Below are 16,655 nucleotides of genomic sequence, written 5' to 3'. Positions count from 1 at the left end.
ACTATCTGTCATCTTCCCATCCCCCCCTTGCCTTTATCCTCCCTTGGGAGGAGTACCCATGCTTGCTATGATTTTAGAGGGCTATTCCACCTGCCTGGAGTCCCAAAGCCCCAAAGGAGCACACACTCCCAATATGAGATTTCATACATGATGTTGCAGACCCCAGGAATAAACTAAGTTCAAAAGCCAATTGTGACTTGTAGAGTATAGGGCAAAGTTTTCATCTTCCTTTTGCCACCCAGCTGAATTCTTCTAAGTTCTCGTCTTTCAGATATGAATGATAATACAATTTATAAAAGATGACTAATGGATGTGGAGGTCCAATTGGTTCATCTTTTTTGAGTTTTATATTAGTCATTGAATGGAAAGGACTTTGGTTATATGTGCATCTGCTCATGAGAGGGAATGAATGGTCATGGATTCTTGCACAGTATATACATATATACAAATGTACTTTGGGCTTGACTCAGTTTTGTTTTGTTTTTTGAGAACACTAGCACAATCAGCTTATGCTTACATTTCAGAAATGAATGAATTTCCTTTTGTATATAACTGGGAATGCATAGCCCATCCTGGAGGACACCAGGGCAAGCCCAATATCATGTGCCTTGTTTACTGGATCACTGCAGCAGCCCCACTTACTATAGAGCCTAGGAAAGATTTGCCTGGCCATCATTCACTGAGTCTCTCTCTCTCAACTCTGACTATTACTATATATCCAAGTAGGTCAGACACAGCTTCCTGTGCCATGAGGATCCTTCTCTGAAATCCCATCCCACTTTTCAAAACTATCCTGTGTAAGCAATTTAACTTAATACTTGATTCTGTAAGTTATAATACTTCCTTTAAACCATTAAGGCCTAGGATCACTAAATACTACTTTTTTTAATTTTTTTAAATTTTATTTATTTATTTTGAGAGAGAGAGAGCATGCAAGCAAGAGTGGGGGAGGGACAGAGAGCAAGGGAGAGAGAGAATCTAGCAGGCTCCGTGCTGTCAGCACAGAGCCCAGTGTGGGGCTCAGTCCCACAAACTGTGAGATCATGACCTGGGCCAAAATCAAGAGTCGGCTGCTTAACCGACTGAGCCACACAGGCGCCCCAGGATCACTGGATACTTCTTAAGCAAAGGATGGCATTAATAAGTATTTCCCAAAGTTGCTAATCATTCATTGGCATCCTAACAATGGCCACAAAAGTATGCGCAACTCAGTCATGATGGAGACTTTACCCCCTTGAGAAGGATTCAAAGGCCCAAGGGTAAAGGGTAAGCATGAATCACATCCTTCTTAAAAAATCAGAAGAGTTCTTATTGTTTTACTTTATATTTACTCTAAACTTGAAAAAATTGACATCCAGAGTGTCCCAGCTTATTTTTAAGTGCGTTTCTGTTCTTTCAACTAACTGCAGAGAAGTATCTCTCGTCCAGTTTATTGTGGATATATTAGTGTAGTAGTAATAGTGAAGTCAGTAGTGAATCTCCTCGTGGCTTCCACATCTTAAAATGTTTGGGGAGATACGAGTTCACTCAAATGCCCAATACAGAAAAGTTTAAATTCTATCTTTTCTAATTTTTACCATTTAAAAAAAGACAAATAGGCATATGTTTGTATCTCCCCATCCCCGACACACACTAAATTGGATGCATCAAGACATGAGCAGATATTAGTAGATCACTAGGCAAGACTGTACCAGGTAGCTCCAGGATATTATCTTCTGCTCTCTAGGATTTCTGAAACGATCATTCTAGTCAGAGTCAACATCCTCAGAGTGACAGCCAATCTTCCTGAGAGCAATCTGAATGCTCTCAGGAAAATAAGGAATTATAAGACGATCATTTTTTTTTCAGTCAGGAAATTTGTATGTTCTTTCTGCCTATGGTAATACTCTTGTTTGGTCACTGTTAATCCAGAGACTACCTAATTTGGGAACATTTTGTCACCATATTTCTTTTTATCCTCAATGCTCTCCACCAACTCTAACAGCACTCTCATTAATCACATCCACGAAATTAATTTATCATCAGTGTGTTCAGTTTCTCAGGGAGCGGGGAGGGGACAGGATTCATCACTCAATGGGATCTCCTTTATGCCAGGTCCAGATTATAAGGAACTGGATGTTCACCTTCGCAGGATGGAGTCTGGATTTGGCTTCAGAATCCTCGGGGGGGATGAGCCTGGGCAGCCGGTAAGTTGAAACTTCTTTATTTCCACACTGTGGGCTATATATTTTATGTGTTTGTGCATCAGGGGAAATACCACCCACTATGACATCTAAAAGAAAATCTTCGAGGACTCAAGAAGAGTTTGAGGTTTGGTGTGGTTTTTTCTTGCTGTTTAAGTTCTCAAAACATGTCAGTGTTTTCATGCCAATAAATCCTCATAAGTTAATGTATATACATTAAGAGGGGACATTACTCTCCTTAGAAGGGATTGAATTCCTCTTGAATATTTCAATTATTTAATTGTATTGGACCCCTGGTCACTCTGGACAGCACCCCATAGGTAAGCCATAGTATGACAGAAGGTACATGTGAAGAGGTGCCTTGGACCAGCAGAATTATGTATGTTTGCAATCCAGACTGCACAGGAGAGAAAACACAGGGATAAACAGAAGCAAAACCAGGCTCAATGCTGCAAAATCTCAGGCAGATTCAAACTAAGGGATTCCCGTGAGATGTTCACAAAGTGAACTTCAATTGGCACAACATTGGGAATTTGGGGAGGGCTCTGGAGAAATTACACACACACACACACACACACACACACAGTCATTATACACCAGAGTAAAAGCATAAAATAATATACAGAAAACATTGCAAAGCTAGATTAATGAGCATGTATCAAAACATCAGCCATAAAATACTCATTGTAAAAGATGTGTCTTAAATGGTACCCAATATGGCTAAGTCAGATTCATGAGAGGTTTGAATAAATAACACCCCATTCCAGCTCAAGTGCCTTAACCCGATCCCAGCTCGTGAAAGGGAGTTAAGCTGTAAGCCTCAGTTTCCTCATCTGTAAAATGAGGATTATAGTGCTCTCTCAATAGAGAGAAAGCTTTATGAGAAAAGATGTGAAAGTGAATTTACCAATGAGGGTTATCTGGACTTCCCTACTAGTGTTTTGAAGGAAGAGAGTGCCACGGTAAAATACAGGGCTCAAATAATTTTGGACTTTTATTTATCCAGAGATTAAATTAAGGATCTCATATCATGGGTAGAAAGAACAAATCTCACTTACATTCTGCTCCCTTTCACAGACTTGTTCTCCTTCTATTTGCCACATGGTTCTCAGTTTCTGAGGGATCCTCAGTCATCTGGTCAGGAGACATCCTCACTCTTCTCTATAATTCATCTTGCTTTATATAGACAGAACCAACAATAGTATCCAGTTCCTTCACATATGTAAATATTTAGCCTCCTCGCTTCCACAGGGTATTTGTCTGACTTAGCTTCCTTCAGGATTATTCTCTAACCTGCTCATATGTCTCCCTATTTAGTTTGATCAACAGGATTTAAAATTCCTCCTAAGCAGGGACTTCGTCTTCCCCTTTTTATTCTCCATTAGTGCCCTATAGATGAATGGTGTGCCATTAGCCAAACTGGAGGTCAAGGTCACAGTCCTCAAGAAAGCCAAATCTGCCCCATATGCCTGACAACAACTGCAATAACTAAAAAGTCTGAGGGAAGAATGTCCCTCACTTCAGACACTAGCTGCAAATTTAAGGGTCCCATGGCCTCCTTCAGATTTGATAATTCACTAGAATAACTCATAGAACTCAGGAAAACACTGTACTTATGATTAGTTTTATAGTGAAAGGGTACATATTAGGACCAACCAGAAAAAAAAGGGGGGGGGGGCACATAAGACAAAGTCTGGAAGGGTTCCACATGCAAAACCTTCATCATCCTCAAGGACAGGTTATCCTCCCAGCATGGATGCACAGAGGATTGCCAACCAGGGATGCTCACCCAAGTTTTGGTGTCCAGAGTTTTTATTGGAGTAGGAGTGACTGAGTCATTGAGGTGATTGAGCTCAATCTCTAGCCCCTCTCCTTCCCAGAGATCAGGTCGATGTCACAAGATTCAAAGGCCCGGTCCTCTAATTATGTGGCTATTCATTCTGGTATAGTCAGCCCCCACCCTAAGACTGTAGGTGTGGCTGGCTCCACCCTGAATCATCTCCTTTAGCATAAAGTAACAGGTACTCACCATGAGTCTCCTCATTAGCATAAACTCTCAGGTTCAGTACAAGGGGTTCACCATGAACAACAAAGATACTCCTGTTGCAATAGTCTGAAGGTTACATTTCAGGAAAGACCAGACCTCTTTCCTGAGGCTCAGACTAAATTCTTTATTGTACACCCATATGTTTAAAAGATACTAAGTTAAGGAAGTAATGGCACTTTAAGTTGATCTTTATAGCATTGTGAGGGATACTGAGACTTTTGTAGAGCATTTAAGGGTAAATCCATTAAAATTCATTATACTTTTTCTAACATAATGCTTCAAACTTACCAACCCAAGGGGTCTCTGCCAGAAAGACGAGGTTCATATTTGTTCCAGAATGCACTGACTAACATACTTTTTTCCGCTTACCAATCTGGGAATTCCTTGAAGGCAAGGACCATGTTTTGATGTGTCTATGTCTTCCAAGCCTAGCACAGAGCCTGGTATAATAGATATTTGCTAAATGAAACTGAAGAGAGCCCTCTTCACCCAGCCAAATCCTCACCTGAACGTCTCAGAAAAAAAAAAAAATCTGGAATTTATATTTTCTGAGGCCTCTAGATCCTATGGGCTCTGTAGAATTAAAACGGCCTAGTCCTGGATATAGAATTAAAATAGCCTAGTCCAGGAATGGTGTCCTGGTAACCCTACAACATGCTTTGTTCAACCCAGTGCTTTAAAATTGTGGAAAAACAGCTAATTTCACATTTTTAAAAATTCAGATTTCCATAATTCCTTGAAAGATAGATCTAGCAACATTAGGCTTATCTTTCTCCACAACAACAACTGGCTGGAGCTATGTCGTGGTCCCTTTTAGACTGAACATGGCCACAGCTCCCAAGACCCCCTTTTGCCTGCGTTGCTCATTTAGTCTACTGTCTTTGAGATTCCCAACCCCAGAGGACTGGATTTAAAGGTGAATATTTTGTACCAAAGGAATCTTCAGTCAGGGCCAGATCATGGTTTTTACAAGCCCTAAGCACTGAACATGTGATCAGTTTCCTTCCTTTATATATAAATACAAATAAGAGATTAAACTATGAAATGAATGTAAGGGAAATAAAGTTCCAGCTCTTTCCATGATGCTTACTTCAATACAGTCTTTGAAATGTAAAATTCTCACTTTGCTCGAACCCCTCCCCCGCACACACACAGGCTCATGCTTTGTCTGCTTTGCAGGTAAACTAGCACCACACTCAGGAAATATTTTCCTCAACAGTCTCTGCCTCCCCAGGGGGAGAAAGGACTGCATGACAGTTCACAGGGAAGGCCTGGTCTCAGCTGGCTCAAGAAGGGAAGAGTTTGGCTGAAATTTGCCTGGCACAGAAGCAATAGAATTGTTGCCCAAATGGAACACATGTTGCTCAAAATGAAACTCAGGTGTGTTAATGCAGCCATGGTCACCACCTGGCCTCAGGACAGCTTTCCACCTAGTCAGTGCACTGGCTCCCAGATTCTCAACCCTGCTGAACATTGGCTTTGACTCCAGAGTCCTCTCTCCCATCCAGTGGGCAGGCATCCAGGATCTGTGATAAGCCTCCTCAGATGACATAGATTGCCTGTTATCCCCATTGGGTTTATTTAGATCTATTCTGGTTTATTCTTTCACTTGACTGATTTAAGACACATGCAGGCTGCGAGTTACAATTTTGACATTTAAGCCATTAAAGTAGAAGCCTAAATCTTCCTAAAGCAAGCAAAGCCAGAAAGTAATGCCCTGAAAAACCAGAATGTTGCACCTCAGAAAGATCATGTCAGGAAGAGTGATTCTACTGTAAAGATTTCCCATAAGCCTTTCCTTCCTGCTTTCCTCCATGGTTAAGCCCAGAGATAATATATAAACAAAATGTGCTGGCCTCATTTAATTGCTGATGTGCTACAAAAGAAGAGACTCATGAGGTGACTTGGTCCCCAGCCACAGGAGGTCTCATAAATTACATCAAACAGGTTTCTGCCTCCATATATATGAAATGGTACTGACATCTCAGGGTGCACATTAAACACGACAACATAGCTTTTGGCAAATAATGAACAGCAGGAGTCCAGCTCCAACAAAGCATATGGGCATTTTTTCCTGCAAGAGGAAATACTTTTCACAGTTAAATAACAATAGAAATAGAAAGAAATGAAAAATTGCCAGAAAGGAACAAAAATGAGATTTCCAGCTGTGAGCTGAAAAGAGATGGGAAGGCATCAAGGTGGAAAGACTTAGAAAATGCTGCAATGGAGAAAAACTGTTTGTAGAAAGAAAGAGGTAATGCTAGACATACTCCTTGGTCAGGGAGTCTGTGCAAACTTGTGGAGAAGTTTTGGAAGGCAAGAGCCTGAAATCTTCTGGCCACATTGTCAAGTTGTCCCAGGCTATAATTATTGCAGATCAGACCTACTGGGGCTGGACTTGCATTAAGTAGAGCAGGAAGGAATTAAAGGAATTAAAAGGCCTGCACATATGATTTTGGTTTTGTTTGTTTCTTAGTTATTTGCTTGCATTTTCGTGTGTGTGTGTGTGTGTGTGTGTGTGTGTGTGTGTTTTCCCCTGGCTCACTGGGATTTCAGCCACTTGAATGTGAACCGCTATTATTTCATATCAAATACTCTGTTTTGTTCCATGCCCTCATAGCCTGTAAGATAAAGTAGAGTTATGGAGTTATTATTGTGATTCTTTTGTTCTTTAGAGAAGTCACTTGGAAAGATAAGACCATGGGTCAGTTGTATATGGAGTCAGGGGGCAGTCTTTTTCGAGCTCTTTGGCCACAATGCTCTTCCTTCAGGGCCAAAGCACTAGAGACAAGATAAAGAACTCCTCCAAGTGCAATGAGAAAACTTATGAGTGGGTCTACACAGGCTGAAGGATCCAGTGAGGCTCGACAGAGGTGTGCGTGGTGTGAGACCAGTGTTGGTTGGGAAGGCTCAGAGGCCAGTGTAGCCCTTGGAAAGCAAGACTGGAAAGAAAATGTAGCCTGATGGGCTGGTGAGCCCAGACCATGTGCTTGGGGTGAGGGAGTCCCTCAATAGACCTGCAGAGTGATCAGTGTGATGTGTCAAGGAGCTCAGGCCAGGCACTGGCAGGAGAGTCCTTCAGCAGACTTAGAAGTGACCAGTGACCATACCCATTGGACCAAGTGAGAATACTCAGAATCTCATTAGTAAGAGTGTGACAGAGCTACAAACTGAAGCTTCCAGCCTCTCTTGGGAGCTTGTTAAACATGTGGAATCTCAGGTTCCACCCCAGGCTGCAGAATCAGACTCTTGCAGGTAGTTCCCAACTCTGTGTTTTAATAAGCTCACCAGGTAATCGGTATGCACCCTAAAATGTTAGAACTACTTGATTAAAGGATCAGATGTCCCAAGGCATGTTCTCGACAGCCTAAGCATACGTTAGAATGTCTATACATTGAAAAGCTAGTATGAACTACAGTGCAAGAAGGAATCATAGATCATCTAGTCCCTGCAGTGACGGTGGCAGACAGGAAATAAACTAATAGAATGGCTGGAGCATACAAAACATATTTGAATTAAAAGGAAAAAAATAAGTTGTGTTGGTTGTTTTCCTGAATAGAGATACATAGAGCTAGCTCTGTATCTGCAGTGAAATATAATGCACAAAGGTGCAAAACGGCCAAAGGCAAAGGAACAACAGCCCCATGAGAGCCGGAAGCAGTGACAGTATGTGTGGTCAGTCTCTCCCCAGCAAAGGCAGCAGTTACTGATGAATGGAGCGAATGTGACTAATGTATTTAGCTAATGGGCATGCGACTCAGTGCCTGCTCCAGCACACCACACTCAGTGCAATTCAAGCTTGTTTAATAGTTTATGTCTGTTTGAAACAAGGTAGAGGATGGATTATATAATGTAGTTATGTAATAGTATATATGTATATAATAACAACATAATACTATACAATAAATTATATTGAAGTATTATGTTGAATATACCACTTATTTGGAAATAACCATGTAAGACTTGATAAAATGTCTTTGTTCAAATGTCGACTTCTCAAGGATGCCTGCCCTAACCAGCTCTCACATCACCACGGCCACATGACTGACACCCATCTACCATCCCAACCTGCTCTCTTTTTTCCACGGGACGTGCCTGCTAGCATGCAACATAATTTACGCACTTACTACACACACTTCTCATTGTCTAACCATAAAAAAAGAAGTTCTATATGGTAGGGATTTGTATTTATTGTTCACTGATGAATTTCTAACACCTAGAAGGGCCCATGGGTTCAATAAATATTTGGTAGATAAATTAATTAGTAAGAAGGGTACTCATATCACAGCAATGCAGCTGAAAAGCAGATGTTTTACTGGGATTTTTCTTTTTTTTTAACGTTTATGTTTTGAAAGAGAGAGAGCACGAGTGGGGGTGGAACAGGATCCCCAATGGTCTCTGTGCCGACAGCAGAAAGCCAGATGCAGGGCTCAAATTCGTGAACCATTAGATCATGACTTGAGCCGAAGTCGGACACTTTAATGCTTAACCGACTGAGGCACCCCAGCGCCCCTACTGGGATTGTCCTTTTAATGGATGATACTATACTAGTATCACCTAGTAACACAGAAGATAACTTCAAGAGTATCTTTATATCTTTGCTGTCTGCTTACAGCAAGGGAGGAATGGGAATTTTCCAATGTGACATTTTGGGTTGGTTTTTTTTTTTTTTCCAAAGTGAAATTTTGTTTTTACTATTTTTGTCGAGGGCCCAATTGCAGCCCTGGATCTCTCAGTTGTAACCTATATTTTGGCTCACTTTCATCAGTTAGAATCAGAACTATAGCTTAAAGTTGATAATTACCAGCCAAGGAGTTCATGAGCCATTTTTTCTCTGTAACTAGCTATAAACTCTCTCACTAAGGCATGTAGGAAATCTAAAGGTTGAAGCATTTTGAGGGACTAACCCAGCTAAATGCAGCTTTTCAAGGGGCTGTGGGCAAACATAAACATTCATTTTAACTGGCTTTTGTACAAAGCACTTAGCAAATCTTTGAAGGGCTTCTTAACAGGTTGAGTCTTATGAAGAATAGATTGGAACATCTTTAGAAAGAAACTCCTAAATTCAGGTTGGCATGACAATAAGGGAAATGGAGAATGTCAGAAGCGTGCCCGACTACTGGCCTATAGCAAATGGGTGCAGAGTGTCCTAGGGGAGGAACCACACTATGCAGCCAATCTAAGGCAGGATACGTGTGGTTTTCCTTGTGATAGCACTAATGAATCACCGATCAGAGCACAAATAATTCCACATGGAAGCAAATCTACCCCCACCCCCTCCCCAGGAATAGGGGAAAAGCAGCTGTAGTCATAAAGGACTTTTTATTCCTATGGATAAAATTCAGTGGGCGAAGGCTGTGAAGTCCTCAGGGAAAAGAGAATACTCTTCAGACTCTAATTTTCCATATACCTGAGAAGTCCTGGGCATTCAGACCTGGTTGCCATGTTAACAGGCCACACTGAGCAGTGTGACCAAGTAAGAATCTGTCTGCTTCCACACCTGAAGACCTGTAAGCCTGCAGATCACATAGCAGCAACTCTCCAAATTAGCTGGGATCCACAGATCGGCAATTTGGAAGTAATCACTGTGCCTGAAAGAAATAGTCTATGAGCAAGGGATCATTTTATAAAGACTTAAAATAAAACTTAGACTACAGTCTCTGTAATATTATCAGGCTAAGGGTAACAACTGCCTTCAGAGCTGTATGGCTAAGCCACTTGGAAAAAGAAAAAGCATGTCCATTGTCCATGTATTGGAAAATTTATCTGTAGGTTAAATAGCAAAACTAAAATATTTAGTACTATGCCTTTTCAATGACAGAGAAAATAAAGCCTTGCTGATGGATACTAACCTAAATGTTTCAAATGGGAAGAGGGAAACCTTATGTTATGACTTTTATTATGATTACTCGTTCAGGGAATTACAATTCACACGTTTCCCAGATGTGTACCTCCCCATTTCCGGGTATGATAGTCACCTAAACATCAGAAGTATTTCCAGTGACAGGCAGAACCGGGGGTGTTTTTTGTGCAGGGGACAATGCTCTAAGGAAGTATTCAAAGGAATGGAGCAAAAACTGGGAGGAGGTTTGACTGAGACTTTTCTAAAATCAAATGGCCAGAAAAGCCAACTACGAGTTTTGCTTTGTTTTTATTTTCTCCTTATCTCCAGCCTTTCAAAGCAAAGCAAAAAACAAAAATGTTTTGAACCTGTATCAGTTTCATAATATGCACAAGCAGCTAGTTTCCCTGACATTTTTGGAGCACTCACTATCTGCCTCAAGCAAAGTTAAATGCGTCACGTGCATCATTTCATTCAATTCTCCCAACAACTCTGTAAAGTAGCCCCCATTACTTTACTTGCCCATTTTGCATGTGAAGAAACTGAGGCTCACAGAGGTTAAGACTTGCCCAAGGCCACACAAATAAGAAGTGGAACCAAGATTCAATTCCCAACTTGTTTCACGAACGGTAGCCAATAACATCAGGTTATTTGGGGTTAGAATTTTCCTTAAGGGTGATGACTAGTGGGCCAGGAAGCAAATGCAGCAAGTTCAAAATGTTAATTTCTCTAGAAGGAGTTAGCAAACTGGAAGAGTAAGAAAGAAACCCTGCAGCCCCTCATTTTTCAGTTTTCAAGTACATGCTCAGGTTTGGAGTAAGGGGTAGAAGGTGGAAATAAAACTTTACACCAAGTTGTACATATATATACAGAAATTAGATCTATAAATGATATTATTACCTATGAGTATTATTACTATCAGTTACTATCATCTATTGTCTATTATTACTATGTATTTACATAAAGAAATTATATATACATAGATATGGGAGGAAAAGTTGAAATGTAAATATCCTTCCCTTCTCACCGCGTCTCTAGATTTTGATTGGCGCTGTCATTGCCATGGGTTCAGCCGACAGAGACGGCCGCCTACACCCAGGAGACGAGCTGGTCTATGTCGACGGGATTCCAGTGGCTGGCAAGACCCACCGCTATGTCATCGACCTTATGCACCATGCAGCTCGGAACGGGCAGGTCAACCTCACTGTGAGAAGGAAGGTGCTATGTGGAGGTGTGTGACTAAAGCCAGCGGTTAGGGTTGGGGATTAGGTGCTGAAATGCTTTTGTGGGACAGGTAAGGACACTTGAAACCAAATTTTAAGTCAGTGTCTATTTTACACACGGAAAAAAGTCACCCTAGATATTCCAAATGTAACTGTGATTTTGAAAGTGCAGATTTTCACCCCAGTAGTATAATTCCAAGCAGTCTTTCAGGCCTATGTTTTCAGTGTAGTCATTAAAAATTTCTAGCAAAGCCTGGGGCTAATTTGAGATGTGTGTGCTCTTTGCTCTTTGGTGGATGCTCGTTATAAAAGGAACATTACAGCAGTGGAAAAAACACAGCTTTTGAAAATGTTCCTCATTGTGTTTACAAACGAAGAACCACAGCATTTTGATACCATAATAAGGCAACTAGGATGGAAAATTAGCCTCCGTTGTAGAGCCTGATAAAAGGTAACAATAAAACTATGACAAAAATACAGTGGTACGTCACTCTTAGAAAACGCAATTCATTTAATTCCAAACTTATGAAACCGATCAATCATAAGCAGTTATTCCCTTTACAACCATGTCTCAGCTTCATAAAAGAACACACCAAAGACTTAACTTTCAACAGTCACTCTTCACACTCATAACAGGATTCAGTTCATCTCTCTCCACCATCTCAGTCCCCCCAAAAAAGATTTATATTTTTATGAATATGTCTGTTACAAACATCAACTATTTTTTGTAATCTAAGCACTCAGTACTGTTGGGAATGGGGTCCCAAATTGCCTGTGCTTTGTCCTGTGAATTACAAGAGGAACAGCACCGACGATGTTCTGTCACCTTCTGCCCTCGTGGCCACCGGCCTCTCTGCTCAGCCCCTTGGCCCTCCTCAGAGAGATTAGGAGGGACCTGAGTGGCGTGAGCTCACTCATGTTTACAGATGAGGAAACCGAGTCCCAGAGGTTCAGTAGCTTCCCCGAAGTCTTCAGCGAGTCAGTGATAATGCAGAGGCTCTTAGCTCCCCAGCCAGTGCTTGTTGCCACCTCAGGCCCCCGCCCAGCCCACCCCCAGTGAGTTCAAAACGCGAGACCAACCTTTAGCAAATGTCACTCGGTAACATAAGGAGTCTTCCATATGTGTTATTACTATAACACATCTGAATTTTAAAAAGTGGTGGGGGACACCAACTAATCACAAGCTGTGAGTGACTAGGGAAGATAAGACAGTAATTGAACTAAAAGTCCCCGTTTCTATTCGAGTCTTCTAAAAACTAGACTTTGATCAAGGGCAATCATTTAAAAGGGCAAGTCAGAAGAATTGTCAGCCCTCACCAGTAGAGACTGCTATATATCTTGTATGGTATGGAGGTTTTGCTACGAAATGACATTCATCTTCAGAAATTCATGGCATACCACTTGACCCAAAGAAGTAAAACACCTTGAATTATGCCGTATCCTTGGGCAAGATGCCAGGAGGATGACAGTGTTTGCTTGGTTAACATTTAACTGTCTCTCTCACTAAGAGTGATTTTTAATAAAAAGTTTGCTGAGCTATATGTTCTGTGACCCAAAGATAAATTTAAAAGATACCTGATTTACAAGAAAATATACTGCAAAGTGCAAAACTGATGCACCAACATAATTTCATGCTCCCCTTGCCACCAGCTGATTATGGCAAATTAAATTTTGTTCTAATCAACCCAAGCTATTGGAGTGTATGCCAAATGCTGCAAAAATGTATTCTTGCAATTTGCAGATCATGTGACTTTTGTGAAGATGCTCCTTGCTGCAGTTCTTACCAACTCTACTCATTAGGCTTTCGAGTGCATTTCAAGTGCATTTAATTTTTGAAAATGCTCTGCTGCAGACTGCTCATTCACACCAGGAGAGTTTGCAAGTTAATTTGGCTCACTCTTCCTTGAAAGCTTCATCAGTATTGAAAATGATTAAGTTCAGGAAAGGATACTCTGATAGTAAAGTAAACGCCTAGAAATAGGTTGGAACAGATTTTTTAAAAGCATAGAAAGACAGCCTTTCCTCAGAGCTGCTGTTTCTCCAACAGCGAGAAGGGACAGCTACAAATGGATATGACAGTGGAGATGCCTTTTCAAGGGCTGTTATCATTATTATTATGCTTTCCTAAGCAAAAGCAGTGGGAGGTGCAAGGCTGGCTTTCGAGAAGATGGTTCAGAGCTGAAGGGAAGTGAGCAATCAGCTTGTGAAGAGACAGATTGAGTGAAATGAGAAGAGAGGCGGATTTTTCCCTTCCTGCCTAAAGAGAGTGGAGGTATCAGGGGCTGGGAAGAGGAGAGGTCATAAGGGTTAAAGCCTTCATCGTTATGCTTGCCTCGGCTTATACAAACGTCCTGCCCCTCCTCAGAAGATGCCGGGCACTGGCTCCAAGTTCATGCTCAAGAGAAAACCACATCTATTTGGAGAGATACCAACTGGTTAATGACATTGGCCAGAAATTAAAGTAACACAAAAAACCTGCAGCACATATTAAAATATATTTAAAGTGTACACACTAAAGATAGAAAGGCAGAGTTTTCAATGAGCTAGATCCTCAAAAAGGAGAAATTGTGGAGTAAATGAAGAAACATCCAGTAATTCATCCAATTTTATTTACCAGATAATTATACCACAGATCTTGCACTTTAAACTAGTTTTGAAAGATATCTTGTCCATGCCACCAGCTCCAGTGTTTAGCTGTTGTGTTTTTTTCCAAGGATAGTAGAAGAGTGGCTTTATTACACTGGAAGTACAAATATTTATATGTTTAGTAGCTCCGCTTTGAGACGTTCAACCTAATGACAAATTATTTTGAATACACATTATTCATCTGAGAGAAGGGTGTCTCTGAGGAATTTCCTAATGTGTCACTCTAGAATTGATGTGAAAGAACGTTTTATGACTTAATCAAAACATGTTAGAGTCCGTCTTAAAGCTATCCATCAGTCTCTTTTCTCTAACATCCAAGGCAAAGTCTAATGTTTGGCTTAATGCCAAGAAAAGGAAGGTTTCCTTGGAAGCTGGGTGAAAAGTTTAGCCATTGTTTAGGATGCCAATGGATTCCCCGGTCATGGTTACTACACTTTTTGTGAATTCTAAATGCATTTGCTTCTTCTTTGTCTATGAGCAGGTCACCATTTAAATAAGTTGTCTGCTTTGAAGAGTATAGAGGAGGAGTGCACAAACTGAAATGTCTGCAGGCAGGCCCGCCCCTAGCATTGACAGGGCACAGCCCCCTGTTCCAGCAGGCCCCATGGGGTGCACATACATGGGGACACTCCAGCCTGTGCAAGCATACCCCATTGCCTCAGCCACATTTCAAGACAAGACAAGACAAGACAAGACGTGTACAGTGCTGCCATCCTTCTGAGGTCCTGAGAAGAGGCCCAGGCACATTCTGGAATCAGACAAGGTCAATTGGTTACAGAACCCTAGAATCCTGGTACCCAGAGTGTGATCTGGAAGGGGAACAAGGACTCCAGTTGAACAAGTCCCTTTGGCTCTGCATACTCCTCACTCTACGAGTAAATGAGTAACTCAGGAATCTGCAGGAGACACTGGGGGGAAAGGGGGAGGTGGTCGGCACTGGGGCGACTTGCAAACGCAGATCCTGTGAAGGCAGCCACCACTACCCAGCGCTAGCTGATAATTGTTAGATATTTCAAGAGAAACCAGAAATCTGTATTTCTGTAAAAATCTCTTTTTTAAAACATTGGCAACCAGTTTTAACAATTACTAAGCAAAGGATAGACCAGCACTGAACCCAAATAACAGATGGGTCTGGAGGCCAGGAGCAGTCCCTGGCCAGCAGTTGACTGTTCTCATGGAAACTGCCTCACCTGGAAGACGTTGCCAACAATTGCTGCCTTCCCAAATGGGGACCTCTTCCAGTCAGCTCAGTGATGATTTCCAGTATGACCAAGGCTCAAGCTAAAAATTAATTATTTGGCTTGAGTAGATACTAATTGACTGAATTCTGTATACCCATTTGTGTGTGGGCCAGAAGGATGAGTCAGAGATGCTGGAAGTGAGTGAATTAAAAAAAAAAATGCACATGGTATTTGGTCACTTTGTGACATTCACTGTATTATTCTAAAACAATGCTATCCGTGCCCTATACCAGAAAGGATTGTTGGCAAGAAGACAGTCCCATTTGGATCTAGAACCAGCTGAGTAGAAAAATAACACAGAATCAATTCTATCCTTCAAAATCTACCATTGGAAATCTTCTTAACTCCCTGGCTTTAAATGTGCTCATGTTGTTAAAGACAAAGAACTTTTTTTTAGAGGTTGAAAGAGAAGTCCAAAAGCAATAGAACCATATTCTATTAATGGATTGGCCCTTTCGCTTACTCAGGGACCATCATGCTGACTTAGTGCATGATGTTCTTCTAGACCCTATGGCAGAGCCACTCCCAGCCACTTACTACAAAGACAGATCATTTTCCTTCGTTGCCGCTCTCCTGACAAGTACAGCCCTCAACCCCCTAAAAATATGACAGCCAGAAAATGAGATCTCTTTTGTCACTGCCTATGACATTTAGTTACTGATTTGGTCCAATAACTCGAGGAGATTTTCAATTTAATGTTGCAGCCTAATAATTGTTTTTCTTCTTCCTGACTATCTCTAATCACTTTATTTCCAACTTGCACAAGGACTGATAAAGGACATGTGCTTTACCAAGACAATAACAGCTTGTCTTTGGATGATATTTTCTGGTGGGGAGGGTACATCTTACAGGCACTTTTAAATTCTGGTGGAAAAGAGGGAAAGACTTTGATGTTGACATTTCGTTCTTTTATCAGCTCAGTACATTTCTTCCAGACGTAAAGTATCCATTTGTTTTCTTTAATTAAAACCTGATTAATTAAATCTTACAGAAAAATTCGAATATATCAAATGTTAATAAGCAGCAGCCTAGGTCTTAATCATTCTGCAAATACAAACAAGAAATGAATGCATTTTTGTAAGGCTGTTTTTAATCCGAGTATATGAAAAAAGGCAGCTCCTTTTTCTTTACAGTATAACGAAAAATCTCTTAGAGTCTGTGTTCTTTCTCCCTGATTTTTGAAGTGATTTTGATTTTTAAAATGAAATTATTTTTCCTTTCAGAATGGAATCACAGCTTATGAAGTTAAAAGCCTTCACTGGAATTTTTGCTCATTATTTTTAACTTGCCATATGAGACACCTACCAGAGTCCTAAGACGGAGACCATATCTAGAGATCCAAAAAGAAATAATTAATTGTGATTACTTTCCTTCTTACTATTTCTCTGCTCCGTAAACATCTTTTGAGCACACTAATCAAATTGTAAGATGGGGATGAAACCATCCTATTTCTAATTACAATATTCTAAGTAC

General features: G+C 40.9%; 1 protein-coding gene across 2 annotated transcripts in view; it reads left to right on the top strand.

The window, feature by feature from the left end:
* MAGI2 (membrane associated guanylate kinase, WW and PDZ domain containing 2) overlaps nt 1–16,655 on the top strand; it is a 1,356,537-nt gene that overhangs the window by 1,183,089 nt on the left and 156,793 nt on the right. For both annotated transcript variants that reach the window (XM_047848847.1, XM_047848846.1), the window contains exons 13-14: nt 2,095–2,186; nt 11,111–11,303. In XM_047848847.1, the coding sequence (XP_047704803.1) occupies nt 2,095–2,186; nt 11,111–11,303 (285 nt within the window). The remainder of the gene's footprint in view (nt 1–2,094; nt 2,187–11,110; nt 11,304–16,655) is intronic.

This window comes from Prionailurus viverrinus, chromosome A2, assembly GCF_022837055.1.
Source record: "Prionailurus viverrinus isolate Anna chromosome A2, UM_Priviv_1.0, whole genome shotgun sequence".
Lineage (NCBI taxonomy): Eukaryota > Metazoa > Chordata > Mammalia > Carnivora > Felidae > Prionailurus > Prionailurus viverrinus.
The sequence above is the reverse complement of the archived record's forward strand: the minus strand, read 5'-3'. Positions and strand labels throughout refer to the sequence as shown.